The sequence below is a fragment of the Grampus griseus genome (assembly GCF_964374135.1).
Source record: "Grampus griseus genome assembly, chromosome: 14".
Taxonomy (NCBI): Eukaryota; Metazoa; Chordata; class Mammalia; order Artiodactyla; family Delphinidae; genus Grampus; species Grampus griseus.
Window position 1 is genome coordinate 63175334 of NC_139008.1, and position 26127 is coordinate 63201460.

At 52.1% G+C, this 26127-nt stretch overlaps 1 protein-coding gene across 1 annotated transcript in view; it reads left to right on the forward strand.

Annotated features, from left to right (window-relative positions):
- Nucleotides 1-4461: 4461 nt before the first annotated feature.
- Nucleotides 4462-26127, forward strand: part of EFCAB8 (EF-hand calcium binding domain 8) — a gene marked incomplete at both ends in the record, with an annotated part of 31698 nt that continues 10032 nt past the window's right edge. The window contains 12 exon segments of the mRNA XM_082670728.1: nt 4462-4471; nt 5002-5157; nt 11412-11564; nt 11704-11714; nt 13776-13879; nt 16344-16479; nt 19190-19295; nt 19516-19600; nt 20135-20231; nt 20235-20259; nt 22206-22279; nt 24288-24418. Coding sequence (XP_082526854.1) covers nt 4462-4471; nt 5002-5157; nt 11412-11564; nt 11704-11714; nt 13776-13879; nt 16344-16479; nt 19190-19295; nt 19516-19600; nt 20135-20231; nt 20235-20259; nt 22206-22279; nt 24288-24418 — 1088 coding nt within the window.

The following is a 26127-nucleotide window of genomic DNA, read 5'->3' on the forward strand; positions in this document are numbered from 1 at the left end:
TCCACCAGATGAGGTAGGTTCGAGGGGCTAAGCGGATGGCCACTCAGGCCCCACCGGTGTGCTGCCCGCTCCCCCCACCCCCCGTCCCCTGCTCTAAGTACTGGAATTCCCCACCCAAATCACTTGGAAGCTGATTCCAGAGTCTTTGTAGGCCTGTTCCTCAGAGCATCATTTTTGAGGGCAGCCTTGCCAAGGCTTGCAGTGACCATGGAGCAGTGGAGGCATGGGGGAGATGCAGCCTGGGTGTATGGGCTGGGGTGTCCGTCCACATGCCACCATCCACAAGCCCCCTCAGCAGGATGGAGAGGACATGGGGTTGGGCAGAGGGCTTGGAGGCCACACTGCCAAATTCTGTCAGTGAGCTGAGGAATTCAAGAGTTCTAAATTTGAACCTGGCCTTCCAGCTTGTTATGAAAGTGTATTTGTGAAGGTAGGAGAATAGAATGTATTTTATTTAGCAGTGTAATAATTTATAAACGTTTTAAATAACTAGACTTGCTATGTGGACCAATATTTGTTCTTCTGCTCTTGGCCCCATAATTATTAAGGGTAGTCCCATTTACAGATGTGTGTATGTGTACACACGTACTTATATGTATAAGCATGTACCTGTTTGTCATTCTTTTATAAATATTGGCATCATTCTGTGCATTCTTTTTGTATCTCATGGAAATCCCTCCTAGTCGTCTGCCGAAGGTCAGATTCATCCTTTTGATTCCTTGGATAATGTCCTGAGTGCAGGTGTACTGATTTATTCAGCCATTCCTCTACTGATAGCCATTCACTTTATTTTTTTGCTGCTCTGAACGATGTTGCAGCAATGACTTTTTTTTTTTTTCTGCACTGCATGGCTTGCAGTATCTTAGTTCCCTGACCAGGGATCGAGCCCGGGCCCCAGCAGTAAAAGTGCCAAGTCCTAACCACTGGACCGCCAGGGAATTCCCAGCAACCACTCTTGTACAACGGTCTTTCACAGATGAGTAAATTGCTACCCACCATTCACTCCCTTGAAATAAATCTTTTTTTTTTTGTGGTACGTGGGCCTCTCACTGTTGCGGCCTCTCCCGTTTCAGAGCGCAGGCTCCGGACGTGCAGGCTCAGCGGCCATGGCTCACGGGCCTAGCCGCTCTGCAGCATGTGGGATCTTCCTGGACTGGGGCACGAACCCATGTCCCCTGCATCGGCAGGCGGACTCTCAACCACTGCGCCACCAGGGAAGCCCGAAATAAATCTTAAAGATTGGTATGAACCTTTTTTGAATTAAAAAAAGAATAGAGAAATGCATGATTTTAGACTATAGAAATTCTCTGTAATCTCACCTGCCAGAAATAATTGACATTACATTTGGAGTTTATTTTTCCAGGCTCTCTTTCCATGCAGGTGGCAACATATACAGGTATATATTCTGAACAGAAATGGACTTATGAATACACCTCTGCAGCTTTCTCACTGGTGACCTTTCATCGCCGTGTTCAGTGGCCTTCATTTCTTATCATCTTGGCTCACTCTGGAGCATCCCAATCTTCCTGGTTGACTCATCCTGTCTTTTGTGTGTTTCCCCTCCTCTCTCTATGCCCTAAATGTAGCCACTCAAGTTTCAGTCCCCGTATTTCTAGGTATTTGTTTTTTATTTCTAATTGGACAGCCCAGCATCACATGCATTAAGCCACTTTCCCTCATTGCTCCGTTTTCTGGAAATGTTTCTGGCATTTCCCTCAGTTACCCTGGTTCCTGGCTTCCAAGTCTCCTTTCCTTTGGCTCTTCTCTCTCCTTTGGTCCTTATAGCTGAGCTGTCGCCAAGACACGGTTAGGTTAGGACACCATGGGCCAGTCTTCCTCCTCCTCTCTTCCTCCATATGCTGATGAGTTTTCATAGTTGCCTTCATGAAAGTTTTCATGCCATCCTAGAGTACCCTCTTGATTCCTGCTGGTGGTACTGGCTGATGAGGTGGATTGACACTCCAGTAATCCTAACACAATGCTGTCTTCCATCATCTGTGGAGGTGCCATTGACCCAGTGGAAATGTGCCCTTTGTATTCTCATAGCAGAGCTCCATGGAATGGACCCCTCCCACACTCACACCTGACCCCGTGCTGCGTGAGGAGAAGTCCTGCCTCCAGGGGCACTGAGGGCAGGTGCGTGCACACAGTGGAGAGTCAGGGGCCCATCTTGCCCCACCTTTGGTGCATGTGTTTGACCCTTTGGAAATGTGCTTGCCCCAGACCTTATTTCCCTAATCTGTGAATTATAGTTGGACCCCCACATGGCCTCCTAAGCCTTTTCTAATTCTGAAGAAAGGGTGACTCCCTTTAGGAAGCCTCTGGCATTAAGCCAGGAGTATAGTAACCTGAGAAGCCTCAGGGCCTCAGGACAACTCTTTCCCATCAGAGGAAAGGCGGCTCACAGGTATAATAAGCTCTAGAAAAACTCCCTGTTGGAGGATCCCCTATGAGAAGAGGGGTGCTCATCAAATACGGGCTGGGGGTCCATGGGCACGGGGCAGCCATCCTCTCCCTTGACCTTGACTTTTTTCCCACCCTCCTGTGACTCAGCTAGGTCAGCCTCCCACATGGTCCTTACAAAGACTGGAGTTAAAGCAACTATGATTCCCTATTCTAGGTCAAGACCAGTGTCTTCTGAGGACTTCAGAGAGAGCTCTTTATCTCAAAAGGTAAGAAAGCCATCAGAATTGATAACGGGAGGGGGTGTTCCAGAGCCACCAGACATCACTCATGGGCATCCAAGTCTGTCGGTTATCAGCTTATCAGCCTCTGCACGGGGAGTTGCAAGCTGAGATATTTACAAAGTAACAAGTCTACTGCAGTAGGCTGGTTTTCCCTTTTAAAGCATTGTGTGGGCCAAATGCAATAAAACTGAGGCCACCAATTTGCAGTCTCTACATGGACTGTACTTAATTTTGTCCAGCTAAGTTGTGATAATGGTGGGGTGGGCTGTACAAAGTATTATGAAGCCAGATGAGTATTTAGTGTCCATTATGTGCTTGGGGCTGGGGAAAATAGAATTAGTATAGATTAAACCAAGATAATTTTAAAATGCCCTGGCCTTCAAAGAGCTCACTGTGAGATGGGGAGTAATAACAGGAGTTCTCATTGATTGTGTAATACAATTTGTTGGGGCTTCACATGTGTTCAGATGTCATTTTATCTCACCACAACCCTTCAAGGTGGATACTGGGGAGAGATTTTGCAGATAAGGAAACTCATGGCTCAGAGAAGTGATGTGATATGCCCATGATAAATTAGCTTGGGAGCAGGGAGCCAGGCAGAATTCTAGCCCAGAGAGCTCTGGGACTCTACAGCCGTGTGTTTCCCATCACACCTTGCTGTCACACATATGGATAGACATGCACAGGTGTCAAGCATGCAAGGCAGATAGGAGCAAAGAGTTTGGAAGCACAGAGGTGGCAATGATGACTCTCACCTGAAAGTTATTGAAAAGCTCCTTGGAGGAGGTGTCATTTGAGCCAGAGTTTGAAGCATGGGTAGGAGTTCATCTCTGGGGATGATGGCCTGTGTTGCATAGAGGGAAAGACGTGAGGAGAAGTGGAATGCTGTCTGTGTGTTGGGGGGTGGTGGAGAGCAGTTGGCGTGCCTGGACCATGGTGTCTGCATTACAACTAGAAAGACAGATCAGGGCTACATTGCAAAGGGCTTTGAGTGCCACACTCAGGAGTTGGGGATGATGGGAGTAGCCTGGAAAGTGTCAGCTGGGATCGAGTCGTGATCAGATTTGCCTTCCAGAAAGATAATTTGTGCGAGTGTTTTGGGAGGTGGATTTAAAGGGAAGACCAAATTCTGGTCCCAGTTGGGGAAGGTCATTGTACTTGTCCCAGCAAAAGGCTAGGGTTTAGAGTGGGGCAGGGATGTGGGAGAGGAGGGTCTAGATATAGGAGATGGATCATAGTAAGAATCAATAGGAAGGACAGTAAGAATGCAAGGGAGGCAGAGGGAAGAACCAAAGATGGCGGTGGGATTTCCAACCTCGGGGCCTGCGTGGCTGGTGAGAGCATTAACTAGCTCATCTGTTGGGCTCCGTGAAGGCAGGTCTCCACTCTGTTCGATGGTGTGTCCACAGTGCCTGGCACTCAACGAATATGCCTAGACCCTGAGGGAATGAGGGAAAGTTCACAGTTGGAGGAGCACTGCGTTTGGTGTGACTGGGGTGGGGAGAGTGAGTAGTCCAAACTCCACCTTGTCTTTTGACTTTCTGAACCGAAGTCTTCTTCACTGCCCAAGGCCCAAAGCAGTGCATTTCAGTGGGCAACACCCAATGGTTATCACATAGTCCACACCTGGAGTCTTTTGGGGGAGGTGGCCTTTGATGACCTGAGTCTTCAGGAACCTGCAACACTCTGCTAAGGGTCAAAATGAGTCACGTGTAGGGGCGGCAGAGGGGAAGCTTTGTTGAGGGCTGGGGGGATGGGGAAGGCTGGGTGGAGAATGCGGGAAGGTGAGCAGGAGGTGGCGGAAGCCGAGAGCCCCCGATGGAGGGGACTGCGTGAGCTTGGCTGTCGCGCACAGGTGATCTGACCTGATCCGGGGTGTCTGGGCTGGTCAGCACAGAATCACATTGGCTGGAGAAGATGGAGCTGGATTCCTTGGGCTCTTGAGTTCTGACCACTGAAGATTTGAAACTATATAGTTACTCAACTGAAGCACCTTGTCGAGTCCTGTGATGTGTGAGGTGGGGCCTTGGCTGTGTCTGCTAACCTCGCTGAGCCTCAGTTGTGGCATCTGTAAAAGGGGAACAGTAGTTAACTCCCCAGAGTCAGGAGAAGCGGTCTAGATCTTCCTTGGGCTTCCTAGGCCTAAAAGTGGTTAAAGACTTACTTGTTTGCATCAGTAAGTAACACACCACAACACTACCTACCCCAAAGGTGTGCTCTTTCAATAAGATGTGCTGAAACTGTTCAGCTCAGGAAATCACCCCTCTCAGGGCCTGGTTCCTGTAGTCAACTGTGTTCCAGGTGTCCTCTGCAGGTGGGTCCCAGAAGAACAAGGAGGTTCTCAGCTCCCCGACACCATCCGTCTCCCTTAGCCAGACATCCGACTTCCAACACGAGTCTCAGCTGTTCACTGAGCCACACCTGGCCCAGATGGAGAAAACGTTTCAAGATGAGGTCGACTCGACTGGAGGTGAGGCTACGTCATGGGCTCAGCCTCTGGCTTCTGCACAGGGAGGGACCCAGGACCTGGTGTAGGTGAAGGGTGCAGACTTGACAAGTGTTTTTATATCCAGTATCTCCTTTAAAACTTTTCATCGTTATACTGTGTGGGTATTGTAAGCCTACTAGAGGCTATTTGGGACCGAGGAAAAAAATACCCCTAATCCAAACACTTGGGTAATCTCTATCAGCATTTCAGTATGTTTTCTTCCAAACAGTTTCATATGTATGCTTCATTTTCTATTGCTGTGTTGCAATATTCCCACAAAATTAGTGGCTTAAACTAGCACTTGTTTATTATCTCACCATTTCAGTTGGTCAGGAGTCTGGGCACAGCTTAGCTGGCTTCCCTGCTCAGGGTCTCACTAGGCTGCAGCCAAGGTGTCAGCTGGGGTTGCAGTATCATCTGGGGCTTGACTGGGAAGGATCCACTTTTTTTTTTGCTGCGTCGGGTCTTAGTTGCAGCAGGCAGGCCCTTCGTTGTGGCACACGGGCTCCAGAGCGCATGGGCTCTGTAGTTTGCAGCACGTGGGCTCTCTAGCTGAGGCGCAAGGGCTCAGTAGTTGCAGTGCATGGGCTTAGTTGCCCCTCGGCATGTGGGATCTTAGTTCCCCGACCAGGGACTGAACCCGCATCCCCTGCATTGGAAGGTGGATTCTTAACCACTGGACCACCAGGGAAGTCCCGGAAGGATCCACTTCGAAGTTCACCAGGTTGTTGCAGAATTCATCTCCTTGAAGCTGCAGGACTGAGGGCTCTTGTTTCTTCCTGGCTATTAAAGGGCCACTGTTTTCAGCTCCTGGAGCCGCCCAGTTCCTGGCCCTGTGGGACTCACCAACACGGCTGATTTCAAGACTCAAGTCAGGCAGGAAGATAGCAACTCCAGCACGATGTGTGCTACAGTCTCATAATCATGCACACACAGTCCCGTATATCCTGTCACCTTTGCCGTATTCTGTTGGTCAGGAGCAAGTCACAGGTTCTGCCACACTCAAAGGCAAGGGATCACAGGAGGGCATGAACGCCAGGAGGTGGCCATCATGGGGCCACCGTCAGCCTCTCTGCCCCAGATGGCTATGTGTGTTTTCACATGTCTGTAATTGTACTTTATGTAATTTCAGACCCTTCTTTTTCTCTTAATGTTAATTCCTTAAGGGTTTTTTCATACTTTATGTGGTCTTCTGAATCATCATTAGCAGTGAATGCAAGTGCTCTACTGGTTGACTAAGCCATTTCCCTAAATGAAACATTTAGGTTTTATTGAGTTTAAATAACATTGTGAAGAACATCCTTTGTGCATCAAACTTTTTTTCTCTTTAGAGCTTGATTTATGCCCTTGGGAAGATACACATAAACTTAAATTATTCCTGTTGGAATACTTAAAGTCATCTTTATTTCTGTCCACTAGACTCTGAGCGCCAATGCTGGGGCCATGTCTGCTTGCCCCCTCAATTTGAGTTTTACAGTCACACCGTGTTTTGGCAGGAAAGGGTAACAAATGGTCAGTTTAAGAAGAGCAAAGTGAGGTGGGGGAGGGACAGTTTGTGTCTGACCTGAAACTGAGATTGTCCCTAATCAGAGTTCTTCGGGTGTCGGTATTTGGCGGCCAGGAGGTGCCACCACTGTGTCTTAGAGGACCCGACAGCCCCAGCTTTAGCCACAGTTTTTATTCTGTTTGTCTTTTGTTTTGAACAGGTAATATAGGCACACAGTTCAAAATTCAAAAGGTGCCGTTATCTCTCCCTCTTTTCGAAGCAGACCACCATGCAGTATTTTTACAATGCTGCATTACAAACGTTTTCCAAAAAAAAAAATTCAAAAGGCACTTTTCTCATGATACCTTTTCTTGGTATACAGAGAAAATGTCTCCCTGGGCCAGACTGTGCTGCTCCATCCAGCATGCAGTCCCTGCAGGCGTTACTGCCTTCTGTTTCCTGTGACCTTCAGAAGCACAGAGTGCCTGTAGTTGCTTCCCCCTCCTTTTCATATGCACTACTGTCTACACTGCTCTATTCCTTGCTTTTTTTCCTCCAGCTTTATTGAGGTATAATTGACAAATAAAATTGTAATGTATTTAAAGTGTGCAAAGTGATGATTTGATATCCGTATACGTTGTGAAGGATCTGCACAATTGTCTACTCCTTGCTTTTTTAAAAAATAATTTTTATCTAGTTTCCCTTCTTGAATATGTCTTGACCTAATATGTCTTGAAATCTTTTCCTATCAGTGTAAAAAGAGCTTCCTCATTTTAAAAAACAAAACAGAAAACTGGCTGTGGTTTTAAAATGGAGGAAAGGAAAATTCACTCTTAGCTGATGGAGGGTAAGGGAAAATAGGACCCTTTTTCAGAAACCTTTAAAAGAGGTGAATTCTGAGCATGGGCTTGAAACCGTTTCTCGGGAACCCTGGCCATTTGTGCTTGCCTCGGAGGGAAGAGGGGAGATACATGGTTCTCTTCCCTGTTCTGCAAGTTCCCTTTTTGGGCTGTAGTGGTTTTGCTGGTCTTGAAAGTGTCCACGTACCCCTGGCCCGCTGCCCGGTGGGGCCTGCCTGGGGGAGGCTGCAGGCTGCTCAGGGGTCGTGGGAGAACCATCGGGCTAGGGGGCCCTGCAGCTCGGCCTGCAGGCAGGGGGAACTTACCTTCTGCTCAGGTGCTCCTGGGTGGACGTGGGTGGCACACAGTCTGAGTGCCACCCACCCTTTATGCCAACAGACATTTTACCAAGCTCTGCCGGGCCTTATGGTTTATATAGGCCTCTGCTGGATTTTATTCAGTTCTCCCAGAAGCCCTGTAGCAGGGGTCCTGACTGTCCACGGGAGGCACCTGGGGGCTCTGCGCAGCCAGGCATCAACCACAGGCCCCGACAGAGTGGCCAGTCCTGTGGCACCAAAGCCTGTGCCTTCTCAGGCACCCCCACCATGTGGAGCACCTCAGATGCTAAAATAGATGAAAGAAGGCCCCTTCAGTGAGAGCAGGGCTGTAAGTCCAGTGTGCAGCATCATCCTGTCCTCCATGATCTGTGTGCTGAGAAGGGCAGGCATGCGCTCTGGACAAGCGTGGGGAACAGGTACTTATTTCCCCTGGAGGGCAGAGTGGAGGCTAGGAAACAACATTTTTCTTTTCATTTCTTTCTTTTCTTTTTTTCAATTGAAGTATAGTTAATTTGCAGTGTTGTGTTAGTTTCAGGTATACAGCAAAGTGATTCAATTACACATATATATTATTTTTCAGATTCTTTCCCATGTAAGTTATTATAAAACAACATTTTTCTTAAGTATTTTTAATTTAGCATTTATTTTTTTAGATGCTTATAAGTATATAAAAAACAGAGATAAATAATCCATTATCCTACCTCTTGGCATTACAAAGAAAGGAAGAGAAAGGGGCGGGGAGCTGGGGGCACTTGGCACTGGAAGAGTACATGGGTAGAAAGTTCAGACAACACAGAGAGGTGTGGGTGCAGCGGGAACCTCTCTCCCTTCCTCCACCCCTGACTCCTGCCCCACTGTGTTCAGAGGAGGTCATCCTTGACCTGCCTGGAGAGGTGAAGTGGGAGTTTCCCAGGAGATGGGGAACAGGGAGGGTCAAGGCAGGGTCCTGGCATAGGAGAGGTGTTGCTGGGCTAGAGGGCGAGCGGGGCATCCTGGAGCAAGGCTGGGGGGCCAGGTGGCCCTGGGGGGCTGGTGGGTGCCCTCGGGTCACAGGGCCCTGAACTCCGGCAGTGGGGCTGATGGGGAGGTGGCACATCTAGGCCTGTTTGAGAAAGGTAAGTGTCATGGTGGCCAGGAGGTCGGGCTGGGTGTAGAGCCTGGGGGGGTTGTTGAAAGAGCTCATCATGTGATGGCCTCACATGGGGTCCTGGAGATTATAACAGAGAGGAGAAAGTCTTCTGGTTTCAAATCCCCGCTGCACCACTGTGTGTCCTTGGGCAAATCCCGCACCTCTTGTGCCTCTTGTGTGCTCATCTGTAAGATGGGGAGAATGACAGTGCACCATTCTAGGACCACAGGACTCACCCCTCAGGTGTTCTTCTTGGGTGACTGGGTGGAGGTGATGCCGTTAGCAGAGATGGTAAACACAGGAAATGGGAGCAAGTTTCGGGATAAAGATAAGAAATTGGATTTTAAACATGCTGAGTTGAAAGGGCCGGGGGGACACTTGGAAATATTCAGGGACATGGAGAGAAATTCTCTCCTGAGATGTAGAGATGGGTGAATAGATGAGGTCGTTCAAGGAGAGTGTCCAGCAGAAAAGAAAGGGACAGTGATGGGAAGAGCTGAGGCACGTGACGAGCGACAGGACAGAGCAGGTGACGGAGCCTGGGGGAGACGCAGCAGCCCGGGGAGGCGAGACTGGCTGGTGCTTGGCTGCCAGAAGGGAGGAGGCCCCGAGGGTGGGGTTCGAGGTCACTGGGGCCAAGAGGAGTGAGCTGGCAGGAGTCAGGGAGCCGCCCAGAAAGTCCCTCCTGCCTGATCCTAGGGAATGTAGGGGCCCCCTCCGCAGGGACATGATATTTCCACTTTTGTGCTTCGAGAGCTGTTAGTGAACCATTTGGTGTGAGGGGTGAGCACTTCCTTTTAGCCGTGATGAGCAGGGGACCTGACTGGCTCCCACAGTGTACATTTCTTTTCCAGGACACCTTTGTGTCTATTCTCTTGTTATACTCAAATTTTTTTCAGTAAACTGTTTTTAAGAAGGATATTAAAATAATACAGCAGTGGACAATATATACAAGTTCTTAAACACCAATGAAAGGGACTCTCCCTGTAGTGTTGTCAAGAGGAGTTTGTTCATTAAACCCGCACAAAGGCCCTTTGACTGCCAGCTCTTTCCAGAGGGGACAGCTCTGTGCTCGGGGACTGTCCCCTGACATCCATCTGATACACGGAGGGGCTGTTACATGTCACTCAAATATGTAAGGCTCTTGGCTGTCGCTTCAGGTCAGCAGGATGGCTCCTTCTTTAAGCAGGGCAGCTTTCGTTCAGGCTTTCATTTGTTCCTCAGTTTAGCAGTAAATGTTGCTGTAGTGCCGTGCTGGGTGTTGTATGAGGAGCGTGGAATAGGGTGGGAGCGTGACCCCAGCTTGCTGGGGATGGTCTGGGTGCCACCACTCACCAGCTGTGTGACCTTGGGCACACGATCCCACCTCTCTGTGCCACAGTTTCCTCACAGCACCCCCACCCCGCCCCCGCCCCCACCCGCCACCATCAGGTGATCAGTAAGAATAAACGCAGATGGTAGTGGTCCCCAGTCATAGTCATCATGTCCCAGTGCCAACAGAAACACTCTGGGAACAAACATTTGCTGCGTGCTGAGGACCCAGTCAGAGAGGGGACAGGCTCAGCCCTGCACTGCCCGAGCTCATGTCCAGGCTGGTAAGGAGGAAGGTTTGGGGGGAAGTAGGAGCCAGGCATGGGGCTGGGCCGCCCCCTTCGAGAGTCCCTGGGAAAGGCTTCCCTGTGGAGGAACCAGGTGGTGCAAAGGCCTTGAGGTGGCAGGGTGAGAAATGGTGTGGGGACATGGTGGCTGGAGCAGAGAATGAAGGGGATGGTGGTGAGAGGTGAGGTCCGAGAGGAGCAGCCTTCAGGCCATGGCGAAAGCTCCAGATATTTGGAGGGGGTTCTAGAAGTTCTTTTTAAAAACTGTGATTCTTTTTAAAAAAATCTAGACAGGAGTAATTGATCCATTTGCAGACAGATACCCCTGTAGCCACAAAACCCAGCAGGGGAAGAAATTTTATCCCAGCCCCTCTGCCTCTCCCCTGCCCATCTTTCCCTCCAGCCCAAGTTTGTATTTTCATTGCCTCTAAAAGATGTGTTTCACCTCTTCCTCTATAGCTTTGAATTTATTTATGTCCGTTTGTTGCCATTGTTTACTTATGTTTTTCTTCTTTCTGTATTTATTTATTTATTTTGGAGTTTTCATCAGTTTTCTTTGTCTCAATGCCTGGTCTGTCTGATTTGCTCAGAAATGGGATCTGATCTTTTTTAGTACCCACCCCCGTCACTGCCGTGGGACCAACATGGTGCTTTCACGCGGCAGGTGTGCAGCCAGTATTTTTGGGTGATCGCATGTTGAACAGATGAGATGCAAAAGATGACCCGGCAACGTGATCCTCTGTGTGTTCCCCCTCAGCACCCAGATACCCAGGAACGCTGTGGCTGGTGATGGGGCCGAGGGACTTTTGGTGAAGTGGACGGTGTTCTTCCTTCTCTCTTTTGAAGCCCTGGACATGAAGACTTTCGTTAAGGCTGTGAAGAAGATTCTGAGCAATGCGTCCATCGAGATGATAGAGGCGCTGTTTTTGAAGGTGGACATGAAATGTAACGGCCTCACCTCCGCTGCTTCAGGTGGCTGGAGGGTGCAGTCCTTGGCTGGTCAGTGGGGCACGTGGAGGGCTGAAGAGGGGGGTAGACTCTGGGGGGCTTGCTGGATAGAGGGAACACTTGGAGTCTTTGAGGGGGCCCTCCCGAGACCCCTGTGAGCTGGGCTCACTGCAGCTTGTTCCCCTGCCAGGGTACAGGAGGGTATGTGACAAACGCTAGTGACCCCTGCCCGAGACTGGCTGAGCACACAGCAGTGAGCGGCAAGGACCCCCGCCTGCCACGTGGCTCTCCTGCACACCAGCCTCCCATTTGGCTCAGGGGATTCCAGCCGGTGCCACAAACATCTCTTAACCCTTTATGGTCACTCAGTGGCTGTTAAATCAAAAAATGTCAGGGTTGGGCTTCCCTGGTGGTGCAGTGGCTGAGTCCGCCTGCCGATGCAGGGGACACAGGTTTGTGCCCCGGTCCGGGAGGATCCCACGTGCCGCGGAGCGGCTAGGCCCGTGAGCCATGGCTGCTGAGCCTGCGCGTCCGGAGCCTGTGCTCCGCAATGGGAGAGGCCACAACAGTGAGAGGCCCGCGTACCACAAAAAAAAAAAAAAAGTCAGGGTTTTAGAGCATATTAATAATAATGCTTTTTACCCCTGATTTTAAATGTTCTACAGTGCATGTACAGCATTTAAGAATGCAAAAGAACACAGTAAAGTACAAAAAACCAGTCTGATGTATTGATGTAGCAATGCTGACAACGATAACTAGCATTTACACCAGACATTGTGCTAAGCAGTTTATATATTATTATACTTAAACCTCACAGGAATCCTATGGGGTAGGTGCTGGTAATGTACCTCCATTTGACAGATTGGGAAACTGAAGCAAGAGAGGAATAAATTGGGCCAGGGTTACAGAGCTAGTTAGCAGCCGGGCCAATCTTCAGACCCAGGGATTTTGCCTCAAGAGCCCATGTGTTAACAGCTCTGTCATACCTCCCCCTCAGCATAGATGTACATTCTGTTTCTTTTTTTTTTTTTTTTTTTTTTGCGGTACGCAGGCCTCTCACTGTTGTGGCCTCTCCCGTTGTGGAGCACAGGCTCCGGACGCGCAGGCTCAGCAGCCATGGCTCATGGGACCAGCCGCTGCGCGGCATGTGGGATCTTCCCGGACCGGGGCACGAACCCGTGTCCCCTGCATCGGCAGACAGACTCTCAACCACTGCGCCACCAGGGAACCCCTACGTTCTGTCTCTTTATGTGTGTTTTTTGTTTTCATTTCTCTTAATACTCTATAATAAATATGTTTCCAGCACTCTGTCATCTACACAGTGATCTTTCTTCATAACTCCCTGTTTTTTTTAAATTAATTAATTAATTTATTTTTGGCTGCTTTGGGTCTTCGTTGCTGCGCGTGGGCTTTCTCTAGTTGTGGTGAGTGGGGGCTACTCTTCCTTGCAGTGCATGGGCCTCTCATTGTGGTGGCTTCTCTTGTTGCGGAGCACAGGCTCTAGGCGCGCAGGCTTCAGTAGTTGTGGCATGTGGGCTCAGTAGTTGTGGCTCACGGGCTCTAGAGCGCAGGCTCAGTAGTTGCAGCTCGTGGGCTCTAGAGCTCAGGCTCAGTAGTTGCGGCTTGCAGGCTCTAGAGCGCAGGCTCAGTGGTTGTGGCGCACAGGCTTAGTTGCTCTGCAACGTGTGGGATCTTCCCGGACCAGGGCTCGAACCCGTGTCCCCTGCATTGGCAGGTGGATTCTTAACCACTGTACTACCAGGGAAGTCCCCTGTCTCTTGTCATAGCTTCATATGGTGGCCCATTTCGGCCTTGGCCATGTTTTCGTGAGGCTGGTCAGTAGAGTCTAGATTTGCCTTCGTGGCCTGGCTTATGGGTCCTCCCCAGCTATTGACTTCTTGATATATGAGCTGGGGCAACTCATCTATACTTATATGGGCCTTAGTCTTATTATCCATAAAGTGGGGTGAATAAAGAGACTCAGATGCAATGGCAAATGTGGAGTGATGTGAGGATTATCTAGGATTACAGAAACGCGTTGAGGGAGCGCTGCTGTGCTGTCTTCACAAATGCACGCACAGAGGCCCTTTGCCGATCCAGATCCAAGAACAGCTCTGGTGCTTGGCTTCTTCCCTCGGCCAGAGCCTCTGGGGGCTCCCGGAGCCCCTTGGAAGGGGCTGGGAGAGACGGGCGAGGCACTGGAAGCCGGTGCTCTGCCAGTTTGGCCGACGCCCTCCCTGCTGGCGTTTCTTCCTGAGGCAGCAGGAGTACCTGGACTACGTGATGCGTGAGTTCAAGGGCAAGGAGAAGATGATGAGAAGCCAGTGCTGCCTGCGCTTCCACCTTCCCATGAGGATCATACCCCTGTAAGGAGCCTCTCCCTGGGCTCCCTGGACTGAAGGGTGTGTCTGGACCAGGCTGGGGCCAGCCCTGCATCGCCCCTTCCTAAGTCCCCGCGCCTGTCTGTGGGGCCACTGTGGGCCTGGCACCACGCCTGCAGCTCTGTATTCTTTAGCTCGTTTCGGCCTCACAACCCCATAGGTGGGCTTGAGCAGCCCCTCATTGTGTCCCCATTTTTCAGACAAGGAAACTGAGGCTCAGAGAGGCCAAGTGACAGTGGTGGGGTTGCTCTGTTGGACCCTCCGTATCCACAGCATAGACGCTGCTCCCACTTCCTGCTCTGGCTGGGGCTGAGCAGGTCTGTGGTTTCATCCACAGGGTACAGATGGCTCACATAGCGGGGACAGGGCTTTCCCTCGAGGTGACAGGAGTGAGGGCCATCACAGGAGACTGCTCAAGCCCGCACCGGGCCTCGGGAGCAGCCCCTGCATCACTCCTGGCGCAAGTGGCTCCTGTCCCTGCCTTGATTTGTGCCTGACCCGCGGGCGCTCTCCTCCATGTGACTCCTTCTCTCTCTGTGCCCTGGCCCTGTTTGCCCCCACCCCTCCAAACTCCCTAAGAACGAGGAACATTCTAGTGGATCCAGCCCGTGGGCCCAGGCTTCCTGAGCTGGGCTGCTGCAGGCCTCTTGCTCTCCTCCCGGAGTCTGCCTTGGTTGGGGCACCAGATGCCCCGTGCAGGCGGCCGGGGCCTGGGAGCCAGGTCCTGTGGTAACAGGTGTGGTGGCCTCCATTTGTGGCCTGGTTATAACCAGAAGGGCTGTGGGTGAGTTTGTCTCTGGGGACCACACCCAGAGCAGGCCACGGAGAAGACCACAAGGGTGTGTCTGCCCTCAACCAACCTGAAGTTTAATAGAGAAGATGGTGCGATGAAAACCACGGAAGGGTAACTTTGAAAACAATTTGGTCAAGATTTGAGGAATAGCCAATAAATATGAGTGATGACACACTTTGCAACCGTAAATTTCTACATGGAAACTTTGCTGGGTGTTGTCATACCTTTGCTGGTCTATTTCCTGGGACGTTTGATTCCCCAGGGTGATCCCAAGGGCCTGAAACAAGAAGCTTGTCCCTGTTTTCTCCTGTTTATTTGCTCAACCTCCTAACCTGGAGGGCATGTCCAGCTTGGTGGAGAAAATAGCCAAATAATATTTCATCACCATCAGGAAGGGGTAACTTTGAAAACTGGCTCACCAGGACTGAGCCTGGGCCAAGCTCACCCAGCGCACCATCTCCTTGATCCCGTGGAGGAGCTGTCACTGTGGAGATGAGGAAGCTGAGACCTCAGGAGGGGACAGCTTCCTGGGGCACTCTTCACTTCAGAGCTCTCACCTCTTGGGTCTGTTCCCTACAGTCCCTTGGCCCTGACAGAGGAGGCAGAATTGGAAGGGACGGCTAGAGAGGTGACTGAGAAAATTGATCAGGCTCTGAGCAGAGCCGTGGGCTGAGGGCAAGAGAGAGGGGAGAGCCGTGTCCAGATAACGAGTCCCCGTCTCTCGTGCAGAGTCTGTAACACAGTAGAATTTCCCAGTGACGTGGGTTATCCTTAAGTCACGGCTCAGCTCACATCCATGGCAACGTGTGGAAAGGGCTCTGGCTGGAGTCGGAGTCGAGGTGCCTGGGTTCTAGTCCCAGCTCTGCTGGGAACCAGGACATAACTCCAGGCAGTTAGCCCCTGGCTCCCTGTAGGGTGAGGCAACATCACCTGCCCTGCTGGGGCCCAGAGGTGTGGGCACATGGAGTGGGAGAGAGTGTGCTGTGCTGTGTCTGGCCCTTTAATAGCCAGTTGGCTTAGCCAGCTTGGGGACGGGAAAGAAGCCACTGGAAGGTGGCGTTGAAGTTCGCTGGGAAGGCTGTTCAGTGGCTTCCTGTGAGGCCAGGCATGCCCCATGCCTGGCCTATTAGCCATGCTCTATTAGCTATTATGCCCTATTAGCTATGCTCAGGGCATGATTTTGGAGATGAAGAGCTGGGTTCACAAGGCCCTGATTTCTCACTGTCCCTTTATCTACTTTTATCTCGTTCTTGGACCCTATTCCCCCCTCCATCTCTAAGCACTAGAGTAGTTGCTGGAAACACTGTTATTTTGCAGTTTTCCTCACAAGCTCCACTCCACTCGCCTCCTGTGGGCTGTTTTTCCTGTGAAAGGACATCTGGCCCATCCCATCATGAGGAAGCTGACCGGCTATTTCATGGGATAAACTTACTGCTCTGGGAGGCCCGTGTCACCCCAGCATCCCATGTGGGTCTCCTTTCCTTCTGGCCACGGTTGTCAGCGGTGACAGTCCCCTTTGGAGGAGGGGCAGAGCCCACGTCTCACAGAAACTCACCCGAGTTTCTCATGGTGCCTGTGAGGGAAGCTGTGTCCTTCCTCCTCTGTGCTCTTTGCTCTGGTTTGGTTTGGGCTCCTCTCTCTTGTCACCTTCCGCAGGAATCATGGGTGTGAGATTGTGAAAGTGGAGTTCTTAGTCCAGCGGCGCAAGAAGATAGGGCATTTCCTGACTGTCACCAAGGACGGGATCCTGCAGTTCTGGTCGGAGTCCTTCTCGCTGACCAGCTCCTTTAGGGTGAGTGGGGCCCACGTGGGTGGTTGGAAAGTCTCTGCCTTCATGCCCTGGACCCGAGTGGGCTCCTTCTCTGGACCCGTGGGCTAGACAGCCACACTTGCTCCTGGGAGCAGGTCCTGGCTTCCCCATGGGACCATGAGCCTTGCATTTCTTTTCTGAAAGCAGGATTCCACCTGGATGTCCATTGCACTTAGATGTCCAGCAGATAACCTAAACCCACTTTGTTCAAATTGAATGTCACTGTAGCCCTCCCTGCCCACCAGGCTTCCTTCTCCTGTGCCTCCAGGTCAGTGAATGGCATCGTCATCCACCAGGGTTCTCGTGTTGGAGATCAACCTCCTTTCCTTTCTCTGTCACACCCATTCCACCACCAAGTCCTGCTGGTTCAAATCCTCTGCTTGGACCAGGGAGGAAGTCGCAGTGACTGTGAACATGGGCTCCGGAGCCCAACTGCCAGACGTAGAGCTCTGACTGTACCACCCCCCAGCTCTGTGACCTTGGAAGTTACTATATTGCTCTCTGTGCATCAGTTTCCTCATCTGTCAAGTGGGGTTAATAATAGTATCCCCTACAGGCAGGGTTGTTGGGAGGATTTAATGACATAATCCATGCCTGGTGCTGGGAGCAGGGCAAGGCACGCAGCAAGCACCCGATAAACATAAGCTGACATCGTCATTGTCATGGTCGTTTGTGCCGTCAGCTCCTGGCCAAGCGCGGTAAATGATAGAATGCTCGGGAAAACCCCTGTGTACTTGCCTTTGCCAGGCCAGGCCAGAGTCCTCCAGCAGATGAGGAGGGCCCAGCTCTGCAGAGAAGGCTGAGTGAGCATGCTCTGTGCCTGCAGAGTGTTTCCTAATTGCATCAGGGGTCATCCTTTGGGGCAGGAGGATTCTGTATCATCCCCCTGACCCCAGTTGCCAAGGGAGAGAACCAAGGTGTGTGGAGTTCTAGTGACTCTCTTGGGTGCACTTGGTAGCCTAGGATCAAAGGGGATTCTCACCTGTACTCCCGAGGCTGGCGTTTCTGGCACATTCCACCCTCTTTTTCTCTGTGTGCTTATCAGGGGGGCACATCATAGCCTGAGCTCCTGCTTGTGGCTACAACATGGTCACCTCAGCTCTCCTGAGGGCCAAAGCCTGGGAGGGCCAAAGAGGACAGAGGGAGGCTCCCCAAGAAGGCCCACAGACCTGGGCATCCTTCCCTGAGGGGCTGCTTTGGCAAGTAGATGTTGGCAAGAGTGAGCCGCCAAGCACCATCCTCGGGCACTCACTGCATGGCCATGGTTGTGCAGCCGGAAGGCCCTGGAGTCTGGGCTTCGCTTACCAGCTGTGCAACCTTGGGCAAGTCTCTGAGTCTCCCCAGGGCTCTCAGTTTCTGGTGTGAACGCGGGTCTTGGGGGTGATGAGCATTACCATCACCTCCACTGTGTGTGGGTTAGACCCCAGCCCTGGGCCAGAGAGGGGCCTTGGGGGCCCTGGTGCATTGTTTTCCCTGCCCCAGCCGTTAGCTCAGGCCCCTGCTCTTGGTGCTCTGAGCTCTGATGGGACAGTTCGGAGCCCGCGTGGCGCTACTCAGGGAGTAAAATACAAGTTCCGCCGCTGGCCACACCTCACTCATGGCCCGTCCTCTCCAACCCAGACCTGTCGGGCTGGCCCCCTCTTCCCTGGGCGTGGCAGCTCATTTCTGCTGACTTGCCTTTGCTTGTGGTGTCCCCTGCCTGGAGTGCCGGCTCAGATTCTGTCTGTGTAAGGGTTGTGTGAGGTTGGCACCAGGGTGGGCGGCACCCATGCCGGCCCAGCCCCTCCCAACGCCGGCAGCACATGGATGCTTTAGCTGTCACGGTTCCATTCGTTCCTCACAACCTGGCAGGACGGTTTCTCGTTAATAAGCCACTTGGACCAGGCAACACTGGCAGGTGGTAAACAAGATTTGGACAAAACAAACAAAACGAATACCAGTGTTATACGTCAATTACATCTCAATAAAAATCAGAGAAAAAAGATTCAGGCAGAGAGGGGCAGGTCGTGGAAAAGTCGGTCTTCCTCTCTCAGACCCTAATTCCTCTCTGGAGGCAACTGCTGTGGCCACTTTGGGGGTGCTTTTCCGTGGACAGCCTGTACATACACCGACCCCTTCTCTTTAAATACACAGATGGTAGCACGTTATAATGCTGCTCTTCACCTTGCTTTTTCACTAGTAACAGGTCTAGGCAACTATTCTGCATTGTATGTACACAGCTCCCGCGTTCTTAATGTCCGGGCCGTGATCGGTGGTGTGGGTTTGTAAGGCGTCATTTCCAGGCAGACTCTGGCCTGTTGCTGTTGTAGCTGGGCAGCAGTGCCCGTTCCTGCTTACACTTCTCTGTGAGTACCTGCAAACACATCTGTAGATGCCTCTTGGAATGGATCCTGGGATCACAAACTATGCACATTTAAAACTTGATGAGCTTGTCAAACTCCCTAAAGGGTTGTGAGGATGAGTGTTCTTTAAGCTCATTTTACAGATACGGAAACTGAGACTCAGAGAGGTCAGGGAGTTTAGCCAAGACCCCACCGTTGGTAGTTGGTGGTAAGGCTGGGCTCCACACCAGGTCTGTGCTTGGCTCCAGGGCCTTGGGTGGCAGGAGAGGGTTTGCGGGGAGGCTGTGCTCCTGGCGTGCTCTCCCGGGGAGCCTCCGCAGCCCAGGTCTCTTCTGCTCTCCCTCTGGCAGCTTTACCAGATCCATCCGCTCCACAACCAGCAGATGCGGGTCATCGACATGGTGTGTCTGCACAACATGAACATGGTTGCGATAGTGTCGACCGACCAGAAGATAGGTGAGGCCCCGAGGTTCCCCAGGCCGGTGCCTGGCCACTGGAAGCCATGCATTTGCACTTGGAGAGCCCTGTCACCCAGCCAACTGTGAGCATGAGTTAGAGTCCCCTGGGAGTATTGCTGGGTGGTGAGTAGTGAGGCTTCTCACTGTCACCAGAGACTCCTGAGGCCTGGGACATGGGTTTGGGTTCATGTGTGCCTCCCCTTCTGTCTCTTCCCCAGAGTTCTTTGATATCAGTAACCGTAAATGTGTCTGGGCCTTCACCTTCATCGATCTGGACAGTTGCGTCCTGACCTTGAACTACTGGTGAGTCTCGTGGGAGACCGGGGCAGGGGCTTGGCAGCAGTGGGGCTGGGACCCCCAGAAAGCCTCTCTGGAAGCAGCACTGGAAAGATCCCCACCCTCTGTGCCTGTGTCCTCTTCCCCTCAAGCTGCTCCTCTCTTGGGTCCCCTTTCATGGTCACTCAGACCTCAGAGTTGTTGTCGGCCCCTCTTCCTTTCACCAAGTCAGCCATCAAACCCAGCCTGTCCCACTGTGTCTCTGGGAACATCATGGTCCATCAGTAGGGTGACTTGACAAAGAGCAGCTGAAGGACCAGGGATTCATTTATTCTGGTTAAGAAAAAGTGCTGATTTCTCTTGGACCTGGTTCACCAACGGTCTGGATCTGGGCGGCTGGGCCCACGTTTGTCAGCTGTTGAGGTCAAGGCTGGAAAGTTGTGTGGGATCTGCCCTCGCTCCCAAGGTGGAGAAGGGCCTTGGAGGCCGGCGAGGGGCGGAGGGTTGCACTGGACACACCCAGCCGGCTCCGTGGCCTCTTCTGTCTCCTTCTTTTCCCAGGTCTGACTATCACAGGGCTGTGTTCTGCTATGGGGACACCAAAGGCAATGTCATCGTCTTCACCTCCAACGATGTGACCCATGGGCTGTTCAACCCCTGAATCCTCCCCAGGACCTCCAGATGGGGTAGCGGAGATGTGGGGAGTGGGGGGAGATGGTCCTGCCCTGGGAGCTCCTTCCCCTCCCTGCTTCCCGGTTCGAGAGTCCCTGGGAAGGCGGTGCACCCACATGCTCAGCTCAGAGCCGCCTGTGGGAGATGGGGTGATGGCGTGACAGCGGGACACGGGACGGGGCTGGGGAGATGGGCAATCTCTCTGGAGGTGGGAAGTAGTGCACGTGAGGGCCGGGGCGGAGGTGGGGGCGCTTCAGGACCCTCCTCATACCAGGAAGAAAGAACCTGTGGCAGCTATGTGACCCGCTCTGGGCCCTGGGGAGGTGGCGCTAGCTTCCTCCATGGCGTGAGGAGGGTTCTGCTCTCCTTGGCTGGGAGCTGCCTGTGGGTGGGTGTTGGGGTGGGGCGGAGAGGCTGCCCAGGAGGCTGCGCTTCCTCGCAGCGCCTGGAGGAAGGCCCGACTCCGCACGAGCAGCGTGAATCAGCACAGGGACACTTGCGGAGCCCTTGGGTGCTGAGCGCTTTGGGCGGTCACCTCCTGCAGTTCCCGCCTGCTGCCAGGAGGGGCTGCTGTCGTCACAGCCTGTTAAGGGAGGAGGAGCCGGGGGTTTAGGGGGAGACGCGCTTACACTGGCCCCACAGTGGCTAAGCGTGGCTGAGATCTGAGGCAGGCAGTCTGCGCCAGAGCCTGCACTTGAACCACTTGCTAGGCTGTATCCCAAACCGACTGAATGCTGGAGGATGCTGTCTGGGGCTGCTCTGCCTAGGGGCACGAGATCCCGAGGCCTCGGGGCCTGGGGCTGTCGGGGACATATCTGAACTGGACCCTGCCTGGGATCGAGCCTTCGACCCGCAGTGTCAGGCCTCCAGGCCGCACCGCGTCCATCTGGAGGGGGCCCCAGACCCCAGGGACACTGACTCCTCTCCATCCAGGACTCCAGAATGGCCACTTGGGCTTCTAGCCCGAGTTTCTGAGCAGGGGCTCCAGGGGCCCCCAGGCCTCAGTGACACCTCCTGCCCAGCTTGTTGGGGCAGCATCCGCCACTGGCCGGACAGAAGGTGGATCCTGCCCTGGACGCAGCAGGGGGCTGGCACCCTGCTGTGTCCTGTCTCGTCTGCCTCTGCCCCTGGTGCCCGACCTGCCCTGACCCAACCCACCGTGGTCGCTCTGTGCCACCCTGGGAATTGGCACAGGAGTTGGTGGTCTTTGAGCTGAGTGGTGGACAGGAAATTGGAGGGGAGGCAGATGAGGCTAGAGTGTTGACTGAAGGCTGGGGACAAACAGGAAGGGGGGCCCAGCAGCATGCTGACTTGGGAGGGGCTGGACAGACCAGCTCTGTATGACCTAGATCCAGTTGCTTAACCTCTCTGTGCCTCAGTTCCCTTATTCAAATGGGGTAAGCACAGTCAGTTCATGGATTTGTTAGAAGGTGGAAGGAGAGAAAAGTGGGAGGGCAAGGCTGTGCTTACTGCGCCAGACACGCTTGCTTTACGACGCATGCGTGCAACTTCTCCTTCTTGGAACTTGTATTTGCCAGACAAGGGGGGGCATGTATTCAGTAGTTTGAAGCATGATGGCAAACTCCCAAATGATTATTTTCAGAATGAATAAGAGCCCAGGATCTCAGTTCATTCTCCACTCCAGCAGAGTCAGAGCTCCCTAATGGAGACTCAACCAGCTGGGGAGAGTGAGGAGCCCCGAAATCTGGTTCCAGCTCTGCTAGGAGCTGGCAGGGGGACTCTGGGCAGCAGTGTTTATTGGCCCCGGTCTGTTTTCTGGGTGCCGACTTCACCCCACTGAATTTACCAGGACACAGGGAGGCTTGAGTGAACGTTTGGATGGGAAAGCCTTTTGGGGTGCATGGGAGTTGCAAACCAACTCAAGGGTTCTTCTGAGGTCTTGCTTATTCTACAAACAAGGAGAGCTGGTGACCTGGGCCTTGATTTTCTCCCCTATCAGATCACTGGACCGATGTTTCCACACGGAAGCTCTTAAATGAGAAGTCCCCTATGTATAGAAGTTACCGGCTGAGGGTAAGTGGGATCTTTCCTTGGCTGTAACCATGGTAATTAGCTGTACACAGGTAAAAAAACAAAAATGCAGCAGGTGGATCTGCCCTTCGGTCTCTGCCCTTGGGGCTTGGTCTCTGGGGATGGGGTGGAGGCAGCTGCTGGATCCCGTCCCCTCTTTGTGCAGAAGCCAAACCATCCCAGGTGTGACTGGTCTCTCTCACCGCCTTCATTGCTCAGGCACCAGCCCTCCTGGGTGGCTGCAGCGGCTTCTCGCCGTTTCCCCACGTCCTTTCTCTATGCAGTGCTTTCTCCATTCAGCAGCCTCAGGAATCCTGAGCTAGAAATACAGTCATGTCACTCCTCTGCTCAAAATCCCCCAGTAGCTCTCTTGTCTTGCACAAAATCTCAAGTGCTCCCCACGACCATCAGGACACGAGCGGACCTGGCCCCTGGCTTGTTCCCAGTCTCGCTTTCTACCTTTCTCCTCCTTTCTCTAACACAGAGACGCCAGCAACCTGGCTGTTCTCTGAACACGAAGCCCTTTCCCACCTCAGGGCCTTGACACACGCCGTTCCTTCAGGCTGCTGTGCTCTCCCCCCACATACTGTACGCCCCCCTCTACTTCCCTTGGGTCCCCAACCAGCCAGCCTGGAACAGCCCTGCTCCATCAGCCTCTGCCTTCACCCCTTCACCTGCAGTGCTTATAGGATTCTGACACCCATTACAGCGTGTGTTTTTTTCCCACATCTCCACGCGATTCTCTGACACGAGCTGGGTGTCCTACAATTCAACTCAATTCTGACACTGTCTACCCCAGGATAGCGTCAGATCCCGCAGTTTAAGGGTCCCACAAGACTGCCCTCCCCTTCAGATGCCAGTCCCAAGTTCAGGTTGTTACCTGTGCTTCTGACCCACTGGCATTAATCAGAGGTTTCCACGACCCCCTCCTTGGGTTCGATTAATTTGCTAGAACAGCTCAGAACTCAGAGAAACGTTTTACTTTACCAGATCACTGGTTTATTAGAAAAGAATATAACTTAGGAACAGCCAGATGGAAGAGATGAGGATGGCAAGGTATGTGGAAGGGGCACGGAGCTTCCATGCCCTGTCCGGGTCTCCACTCTCCCTGCACCTCCACATGTTGTCCAGCCCAGAAGCTCTCAGAACCCCACCTTTTGGGTTGTTATGGAGGCTTCATTACACAGGCATGATTGATTATGTCATTGGCCATTGGTGATCAAATCATCCTCCAGCCTTCACCACGACAGACACTTGGTGAAACAACTCATGCAAAACCCAGCTCACCTCGCCTCCATTCTTGTCTTGGAGAGGAAAATCTCCAGATTGGGAGGCCAAGCACTGGGCCAGAACACAGAACCTGTCCAGCCAGGCCATGCCCTTGACCTGTGGGTCCCAGACTTTATTTTTTTTTCGCTATACCACGCAGCTTGCGGGATCTTAGTTCCCTGACCAGGGATCGAACCCGGGCCCTGGCAGTGGGAGCGCGGAGTCTTAACCACTGGACCGCCAGGGAAGTCCCAGTCTCGGGGAAGTCCCAATCTCGCCCAACTTGTACCAGATAACATCCTCGCTCACTGCAAACCACTTCCCGACAAACACGGACAGCGGTGGGGCCGGGAAGCGCAGGCTCACCCATGGTGGGCGCCCCGTGGATGACAGCGACTGTGGACTAGGCGGACTTGGATCCATCCTCCCTCCCCCTTGGCATGGGGCCACAGACAGTGGTATTAGGATGGGCCAGACCTTGCCTGTCCTCTAACTTATAAGCGAGAGTTCACCTAACAGCAGATTTCAGTGCTTGTAACCTGTTCCACTGATAAATGGTGGCCACACACCCCTGATCACATGACCTGGGCTAGGACTGTGGGGCTGGAGCACTTTGTCAGAGCTGTGATAACTAGAGGGGCATAGACTTGGGGAATCTCTTGGCCCCTCCAGCCCATCTGGTGGCTGGGCCCGGATGACCGTCCTTGGGTTGGGTCTCCCACCACCACTGCTGTCTTCCCAGGCTCTCCACCCCAACTGGTGTCAACAGGTCAAGTTTATCCCCCAGCTGAACCTGGTGGCTTCCTGTTCAGCCATCGAGGAGTCCTCTCTGGTGCTGACCATATTGCCGCCCGAAGTCCCAGAGAGCCTCAAGTAAGGAGCACCTGTCTCCAGGCAGAGGTGGTGGGGCTGGGAGGGGGTGGGTGGTGACAGTGACTCCGGGACTCTGGCTTCACTTCAGCCGCAGGTGGCCATCCCTCCTGAGAGGGGACCTGCCTCCGGGACAGTGGCATCTCCTGTGGGCAGTAATACCGTGTCCTGTGGATCATGCTGGGTCCAAGGAAGCACTGTGTGTCCTGTGGGCCAACAGTGAGGTGTGGTGGTTAGAACATGGGCTCTGGAGTCTGTTTTTTTTTAAATTGAGGTTGTCAGTTTTGAAAATTGACATATAACATTATATTAAGCTTATATTAAGACGCATAACATAACGATTTGAAATTGTGAAATGATCACAAGTCTAGTTAACATCTATCACCACACACAGTTGTGCATTTTTTTCCCTGTGATAAGAACTTTTATGGAATCTGGTTTTAATCATTCTGGCATTGCCACCAGCAGCAAAAATATGAGGCCTCTGTTATCCACCAATTCATACACAAAACTCAGCACAGAAGCTAGCACATAGTGTAAGGATACAGTCAGAAAAATGTTTTCTGAATGAAGGAATGAATGTGAGTTGCTTCACCTCTGTGAGCCTCAGTTTTCTTGTCTGTAAAAGGGGGTGATAATAGCCCTTCACTTACCTCAGGGCTTACATGAGTGAGTGTTGTACATAGCGTGTGTTCACTGGTTGGCCACATTAATTCTTTGGAGATGGTTCTAATCTATTTCCTTCATTCTGGATTCCTCTACCCCAGGGGGCATCTTTTCATCTTCTGTCTTTTTTATTTTTTAAAATCGGCTGTTGGGAATTCCCTGGTGGTTCAGTGGTTAGGACTCTGCACTTTCACTGCTGGGCTCGAGGGTTCAATCCCTGGTCAGGGAACTAAGACCACGCATGATGAGCAGTGCGGCCAAAAAAAAAAAAAAAATACTCAACTGTTAGTCACACAGGTATACGTACATATGTAAAAAATTCAAGCACTAAAAATAAAGCCGGAATCCTGTGGGCTTTTCTCCCCGTTCCCTCATCCAATCCCCAAGTCCTGGAACTAACTGCAGGTTGGAGGAGGGGTGTGTATGCCTGTGGCGGTGGGGAATCTTCTGTCTTGGTTTTTGTGGTTTGGGTGGGGCGGTGTGGTGGGATTTTGCTTGGAGCTGATTTGCCGAGGTCCATCTCTCTGCTTTGGTGGGAGTATTACCTCATGTCTGTGATATGTCTTTCAGCTTCTTGTTTTATTGGGTCTCAAGGGCAGGAGGCTATGACAGGCTCCTTGGTCTGCCTGCCACCTTCCCACTCCAGCCACACGGGGCCCCCTTGTGGCTCACACATGTTCCTGCCCCCAAGCCTTTGCATTGCTCCTCTCTGCCTGTTTTTTTGTTTGTTTTTGTTTTTTAAACATTTTTATTATGAAAGATTTTTAAACACACAAAAGTAGAGAAATAGTATAATGCTTTAATATCACTAGTACTAGTCCAAGTTAATCTTTACCCAAGTGTCTCAAAAATATCTTTTTATGATTATTTGAAATCAGATATAGACAAGGTTCTAGGATGGTTCTGAGCTGAGGAATGGTGTGCTCTGGTGTGTGGGAGCATCCTTCTGGCTGCTCTGTTGCAAGTGGAATGTACGTATGTGGGCAGGAGGGGAGATGGGGACACCAGTGAGGATGCCATTGTAATAATCCAGACTACATGTGATG